The following is an 8229-nucleotide window of genomic DNA, read 5'->3' on the forward strand; positions in this document are numbered from 1 at the left end:
GAAAGCAGTTCCAGATGGGCAGATTGTGTTTCAGTGGTGGATTCTCTTTATCTTTCTTTCTTCTTCGACAGTGAGCCTCTTCTAGGCAGTGAACCTACCAGTAGTGAGTCGTTCTTGGCAATGAGCCCACCTATAGTGCGCTTCTTGGCAGTGAGCCACCTTTTGTAAAAATCACCTTAACCAGTGTTTATATATATTGAGAATTAGCATTCTCCATGGTTTTTCCCTTCTTGGGTTTTCCATGTAAATTCTGGTGTTTCTTGTGTCTGATCTGTTATGTGCATATGCTTTCATGTTTATCTGTTTTATCAATTTTGCTAGTAGTTTTGGATCTATGAATAAAGTTTAAACAAAAGATTTTATTGTCAACTAATTCACCCTCCCCCCCCCCCCTCTCCCTCTTAGTTGCCCAGATATTCAACACTTATTCCTAACAAGTAGAACTTGTAGGTAACACCTTTGAAAACTAGGGTTCATGTTCATGGAAGAACTAATTTCAATTTGCCAAGTAATTCTATTGACTTCCCCATGATTATGGTGGTCTCACTTTAATCAATTATTTTGTATTAAGTGGATATTCTAGGCTTTGGAAGTTAATGAAGCATGAAATACTCTCCTTAGGAATTTTATTTCACTTCTAGCATCCATCATGGACAAAAATATTAGAAGGGATTAAGATTTCATTCCATCCTTATAATGAAGGAATTTAAGAAAAATTGAGGCTCTTTTGTTGCTAAAAACATATAGTAGTATTCAGAACCCATCAAGTAATGACTTATCATAGGAATTGGATCTTCATCAACCAACAATCCCTTTGGTTGTCTTTTGTGATAACTTGCTAGGATCAACCCCTTGCCAAAGTTCCTTAGGTTTTCACTTCAAGATTTTACAAGCATGGGATTTGCACTATTTTTAAACCTTTTATCTAGAGCCACTAAGTACAAACTCTCTTTGACATAATTTAATCCTAAATATATGCTTGATAATTAGGGATTTTGATCATTTTACATAATTCTAGAGTTGATGGATCTCTCGATATAGTTCATAAGATTGGAACGTGTTGCACTCAACTTAGGTGGAAGGATTAGAAATGGTATTCAGATACCTATTTTAAGAATCAAGAGCCCTTTAATAGAGTATTCTTATCTCTCTCCTCACCTACCCATGGTTTCAAATTTCAATTTTGTGTAGAATCTCTAATCTAGTACAATGCAATTGTGTTGCAAGTTTCAAATAGTTTGGTCCACACTTGCATAGCTTATGCTAGTTCATTTTGCTTGGTGTGTCTTATAGTAGGGTCTCCCCATCGGATATAATATTATCAATTTAGCTTCTTCTAATCATCTTTATCCTTTTTTATGACATTTGGATACTCTTAGGCATCTTTTTAATATTTTTCCATGGGCCTAAGTTGCTTGGAGACATAATTTTTCAAATCTTTTTTGGCCAAAGCCTTTTTCTTGACATATGATTGTTTTAAGCAATTGTCTCGAAATACTCCCGAGATACACCCAAAATTCACATGCTTTCAAAATTGAAATTCTCTTTACACCGAAAATATATAAATGTTGAACATTTATTTTTAGGATCTCTATTCTGAACACTTCATTTTTTATTATTTACAATAAGGAAATTATATGATCTTATAGTATATTGCATATACCAATCCATGCTAATAAAGTGGCTCTAGAAGTTTCCTACTCTTAGACACTTATAAAGTACTAGGTTAATACCCTTTTACTATTGCTCATGTGAGCATCAATATGGTTGTAGCCAAATTCTAGAAATGACCATCGTGGTTTGTAGGGTAAATATGAAGAAGAAATTTATTCATATAGAGGTAGGATGGTCTAGAAATGAGTACTCTCCGAACGGAAACGACTATCCAATCCTTAAGATGCATCAATGAATAAATTATGCATAAATTATGATACATATGAAGATAACTTATTCATTGATACATCCTAAGAACTGAATAGCCATTTTCCTTTCTGAAAAAAGAAAAACAAAAGGAGTTGCACTCCTAATTACTAGGAAAATATTGTGGAAGCTTCCCAAATATAATAGCGGGCCAAACCCATTGAATTTGCCGCCGTGCCAAGATTTTGTTACCGTCTTAATTTGGCAATCTGGACTTCTGACTGGGGAGACAAAATGCTTGACTTATCTTATTTCTTCTTCTTTTTTTTTTGGTTTGACGGGACCGACTGTCGTGTTCCATTTCACACTGCATTGGATTGTGCTGATTTTGATTAATGTCGAGCTTACCAAATTAAGCTAAAATGGTTTTTAAACCATATATTTGGCACAGTAATGAAACGTCGTTTGTCAAGATGAAAGCCTCATAATTCAGAACTTTTTATAACATCAGTCAATAATAGGAAAGTTTTACATTAGCTTGATCACAATTCATTCCATTTAAATTTATTTTGAAAGAGCTTTTTCCCTGTGTGAACTCTTTTGAATCCAAAGACCAGGAACCATTAGAAAAAAGGAATCCATGCTTATTACCTTGACCGGGAACGGTCTCCCTTGACGCAGAAAATGTATTCGCCTCTTTGCGTTTGCCTGGAAGTGTATGTCTTTCACATTCATATGACTTTTCCCCTGGAATTTCGGCCGAAGGAAGCCATAAAAATGGCCATTGGGAACAACCTTTGCTCTCGAGGAATAAGCGATTGCCTTGTGTGATAACTGTGGCAAGATCTTCATGTCGAGCTTATTAAGGGCAGCTCTAATTCAATGGATTATACTTATATGTTGTTTTATTCACATTTCTCAACTCAAATCAGATGGATGCTTTGACAAGTGTGGAGAGATGGACATTCCGTACCCCTTTTCAGTTGCAGGAAAAGGAAACAGTTGTAGACTGCCTGCCTTTGAAATCAGTTGCAAACACAATAAGAGCTTTGGAAGTACGCAACCTATTCCCTTTTTGTCCATACCTTCTGGAGAAGTACAAATATTAAATTTCTCTCACGATCATCTCCTCATTAATGCAACCCAATTCCTCGCTTCCACTTCCAATTGTCTAGGCCATCCGGATGAAACAGAAATTACCATTTCTAGCGAAGGACCTTACAGACTTTCTGCACAGAACAAGTTTGTTGCAATTGGATGTGAAGCTCTAGGCATTTATGGCATTTATCAGGACCACAATATCACTAATTCTGGTGGATGCATATCTCTTTGTACTGATTCTCCTACTTATTTTAACTTCAACGGGGATGGCTGCTGCCAAACTTCACTGCTTTCAAGTTATACAGATTATCACATCGGTGTAGCAAATGTCTCATTATCGGAAAATGAGAACACTACATCATGTAATTATGCCGGTATACTTGACCAAAATAGTTGGGATTTGATTTCTAAATCAGATACCCTTAACTTAAATTATGCCTACATAAGTCTGAATTGGAGTATTGCAAATGACTCTTGCGCCTCAGCCAAGACAAAAGGTTCGTATCAGTGTGTTCCAGAGGCAGAGTGCAATGATCTAGGATGGGGCTATCAATGCAATTGTAAGCACGGTTTCAATGGAGATGGGTACTTAAATGGCACCCGCTGCACAGGTGATGTGGATTTGTTTACTTCAAGATTAAAGGAGCTTTAAAAGGTTTTTCAAGTTTTCTGATTTTGTTTCCACCTATGTAGATATCAATGAATGCTTACATTCTAGTTTGAATGACTGTTACCCTCCCTCAGAGGGAGGGAGATGCGAAAACACTGAGGGCTCGTTCAAGTGCTCCTGCGTCAGAGGCCACGGAGATGGCACTAAGAACGGCACCCGTTGTTCTACGAAAAAGTTTCAGACTTTACGTGTCACCATAGGTACAACTTTGAAGAAGAAGTTTTGTGGCATTGACTAAATTGTATGCTCTGTTTCATGTAATGTTAAAACTATTAAATCTTGTTCTGTTTTTTGGAGTGCAGGAGTATTTGTGACACTAGTGGGCATGCTAATCGGCAGTGGTGTTGTGTTGTTGATTTTAAGGCGCAGAAGAGCTAGGCTTGTCAAGCAGAACAACTTTCGTCGAAATGGGGGGACTCTTTTGCAGAGACTAATTTCATCACGAGCAGATGGTGTGAGAATCTTTTCCTTGGATGAGGTTGAGAAAGCAACTGAAAGTTTTTCTCCAAGTTTAATTTTGGGATCAGGTGCCTATGGCAAGGTTTTCAAAGGCACTCTTTCCGGTGGGATTCTTGTGGCCATCAAAAAGGCTAACTGCAAAGAAATTGATACAAAAGAAATCGATGATTTTATCAATGAAATTGTTATTCTGAATCAGATAAGACATAAAAATGTGATTAAGTTGCTAGGTTGTTCTCTGGAGACTCCGATCCCCTTGTTAATTTATGAATATGTTTCCAACGGCACTCTGTCCGATCATCTATATGGTAACAAATCTGATCAGTGCTTTAATTGGAAAAACCGATTGCGCGTCGCTGGAGAAACTGCAGAAGCATTGTCATTCTTGCATTCTGCTGCCTCTATACCCATTGTGCACAGAGATGTGAAATCTTCCAACATTTTGTTGGATGATGTGTACACCCCCAAAGTTGCAGACTTTGGATTGTCTCGTTTGGTGCCTGTGGACCAAACACACATCACCACACTAGTGCAAGGCACGATAGGTTATTTGGACCCTGAATATGTTCAAACAGTTCAGCTTACAGAGAAGAGTGATGTCTACAGCTTTGGGGTTGTCCTGGTTGAGCTTCTGACAGGGCTGAAGCCTCTTTCTTTTGAAAGAACAAAAAATCAGAGCAACTTGGCTATTTATTTCCTCAATACGATGAAGACTAAGGATCTGACTGAAATTTTAGATTCTCGGTTTACTCTAGAGGAAGTGGAGAATATGGAATCGATGGAGAAATTGGCAAATTTAGCAATGAACTGTCTGAGCTTGGAGGGGGAGGCGAGGCCAACAATGAAGGAGGTGGTTCAGGAGCTATTGTGGATCAGAGAGGGGGCAAGGCCACATGTGTGCTTGAATTCTGATGCAGCACAAAATAGAGAAGAATTTGTTTCTCTCATATTAGATGGGGAGGCGAGTGAGGAGCAGACAATTGAAATGGACCTATACCCATACAACGAGCCTCTGTCAATTGATTCTCAAAGCTTCCCTGATAACATGAATGACGGCAGATAATGCTGACTTGAATGGCGGCAGATAATGCTGACTTTTTAACAGAGAAAATGCTATCATTTTAATTTTTACAATTTTTTTTTTGACTTTTGGGTTTGATAATTTGGTGGAGAGGTCCTTGTATCTGACCTTGAAAGAGAGGTCACAAGTTCAAATCCCACAAAGGGTAAGATATATATCTTTCATTTGTAGTGCAGTTAGGTGCCTCCCGCAAGGAGCATAAGATAGTCCCATATTGTTGTATGTCATCTATAGACCCATACATGTATTGCTGAAATCATGAGCTACAAAAGATCCTTTCCTTTCTTGCTATGCCATAGTCATATGAAATAAATTATGCACATGACCCTTGATCGTAAAGATTCACTCCAAACTGTTTCCAAACTTATTAAACATTATCTCTCCAATTAAGAAGAGTATAATGAATTGCATTCCAATTCATTTTATTAGAGTATACATTGTATAATAAATTTAATATTTTTTATTTACATAAAGATTCAAAATATGTAGGGGTGACGCATGTAGTATAGCAGTTAAAACACTTGCTTGGCGAAACCGCCACCAAGATTCAAATCCCCAATGATAACTAGACTTGCAGGCTTGGTACTTTCAGCACCTTAAAAAGTGCCCATTACCAATCAAAAAAATAAATAATCAAAATATGTATTTCATCATATTTTAAAAATATTCATTTCATCTAAATATGTAGATATACAATTAATAAATTAAATAATTTAATATTATAAAATAATATTTTTAATTTCATCATTTTAATATATATTTTACAATTTAAAATCTAATATCAATTTTTCCCATTCTTAAAATATCTAATCTTAAAATTGCTTACTTGAAATGCAGTCACTACAGCTAACCTTTAAATTGCTTGAGTAGGAAAACAAAATTTAGTGACTCTCTTATGTAGAAGAAATGAAGTAATAGGCTCTCAAGGTTATTCCCAGCCCCTTAAATTTGCCCATGTGGAGAAGTGTCTTCACTCAATTGAATATGCAAAGAATGATATGTCTTCTATCCTCCTCACTATCATGTGGCACTCAATTGCAATTTGTATAGTGAATATTAATGTCATGTCAATCTCTCTTTTAGAAGCACTTGTTGGGCCCTTGATACCCTTATACCCCAAAGTAAATGTGGCTACTATTGATTGCTATTAATTTTAAAGGGGTTGATGCAAGGGTGCTAAAGAGGTCTTGATTGTGATAGATTTAAATAAAATTAAATATGTGCTAGTTTTAAGTTTTTTCTTCTTCTATTTGATTATTTTCTTAGGTTATTTATATTGAAATATGATTATGGGTCAACAATCAAAAAATATTGTATATGAAGTTCATCAAGTGTGTAGGATTATGTTTTTTTGTCTTTCCTCAAAATTTGGATCTTCCTCCTAAATGTATTAGATACTTATAGAGGTGAAGAAAATATTGAAATATATGCGAAAATGATCTACTATCTAATATGCTTACAACCAAACATCACATTTGATCTTTTACTTCATCCAAACTCACAAGGAATTATCATTTTTCTACATAATGATGTTCAAGTCTTCATTTTAAGAAAGCCATTTATTGGATTTTGGTTGGTTGTGTTCCTAATGCTCTCATTGTAAACCTTAGCAATCAAATTGAGGTAGGTGTTTTACAATTTTTTAAAAGATTCATGGCAATGCATGCAAATTCTTGGTGCTTATAGTTTTCACTATGCTATGTAGATATTAACAAACAAAATTTGTACAACATATAGAACACATCTAGTGATTGAAGAGGACATTTTTGACGTGAAGGCTACCATTATTCGAATGCATTTTAAAGGTGAAGAATTAGATACCACAAAGGTGAATCATTTTGTAAGTTAGGTAAAACCAAATACAGAATATATTGTTGAAAATATAAATATGCAAGAAATTTTAATATTAATGATATAATGTTTCAAATATCAAGCCATTGATGTATGTGTCTCCCACAACATACCTAGATTTACCATTGAGACATCAACATAACAAAAACTTGTTTTCTAATAGTGGTGACCAAGAGTTTTAGTTTTTTTAATATGGTAAATATAGCACTACTGTGTATAGTTGAACTTGGATAGTGGTGTAGCTTACAATTTTTCAAGGGATTTTAATATAACTTCCTTCTAGTATTTTAGACTTCCAACATTTTTCTAAGAATATCAACTCAGATAATTAATTGTGATAATATTCTTTCAACCTCTTAATCTCCAACAAAATTTCTTTTCCAAAACCATGGTTGTTTTTTATTAAAGGAAAATCAAGTTTTGAAGGGATCTAAAACCTTTACAAAACCATGGTTGTTAGTTTTGCTTGTTTAATGAATTCACTCATTTTAAGGTTTTAGGAGTTTAATTATTTTCTTGCCCAGTTTTTGTAGTTGTAGAGAAAAAACTCTAATACTTTATCAATATAGTGTAATAGGTGTTTTGGTCATTACCTTGGAATTATAACATATCCTAGCATTAAAAAGTATAAAATACCAACATTCTAATATTTAGTATCATATTTATTTTAAACATCTACTCACCAATGCAACTTATACTTAGGATGTTTTTCATTTTTTCTCCCAATTCTTTGAGTTCTAATAGATTAGAACTCCCTTTTAAAATGTTAATTATGTAAATTCAATAAAATTTATATATCTAATGTTAGTGGTAAAGAGCAACATGTTGTGTAGCCTTTACTTTATGAGAACCTAAAAAATATATATTATATTATGTTGTGTTAATACACTCCCACTATACTAATAAGAATAGACACACTATACTACATTTTTTCAATTTTATGAAGTGTGCATTGCATTCCTATCACTTTATGAAGGCTCTTTTCTCTTGTGTTTATTATGTTATACTTTTGATGAAGTTATATTATGGATTGATTTTAGTATTTTAATTATTATAGATTTCAGTTGTTCTGCCTTGCTACTAGAACAACCTATGATTATCCTGCGTCTGGTGTTGAAAGGAGTGATAAAAGTAGGGAACATAGTGGAGAACACTTGAGTAACAGTTAAAGCAATGTAGGGGACATAATGGGGACCAAGAATATAGA

At 34.7% G+C, this 8229-nt stretch overlaps 1 protein-coding gene across 1 annotated transcript; it reads left to right on the forward strand.

Moving 5' to 3' along the window:
* The first annotated feature begins 3941 nt into the window (after positions 1 to 3941).
* Positions 3942 to 5475, forward strand: LOC131052270 (wall-associated receptor kinase-like 8). The gene has a single exon (XM_057986895.2). It carries the CDS (start codon positions 3957 to 3959, stop codon positions 5151 to 5153), a length of 1197 nt encoding a protein of 398 aa, XP_057842878.2. The 5' UTR covers positions 3942 to 3956; the 3' UTR covers positions 5154 to 5475.
* The last annotated feature ends 2754 nt before the right edge of the window (positions 5476 to 8229 follow it).

Source organism: Cryptomeria japonica, chromosome 1 (assembly GCF_030272615.1).
Source record: "Cryptomeria japonica chromosome 1, Sugi_1.0, whole genome shotgun sequence".
Taxonomy (NCBI): domain Eukaryota; kingdom Viridiplantae; phylum Streptophyta; class Pinopsida; order Cupressales; family Cupressaceae; genus Cryptomeria; species Cryptomeria japonica.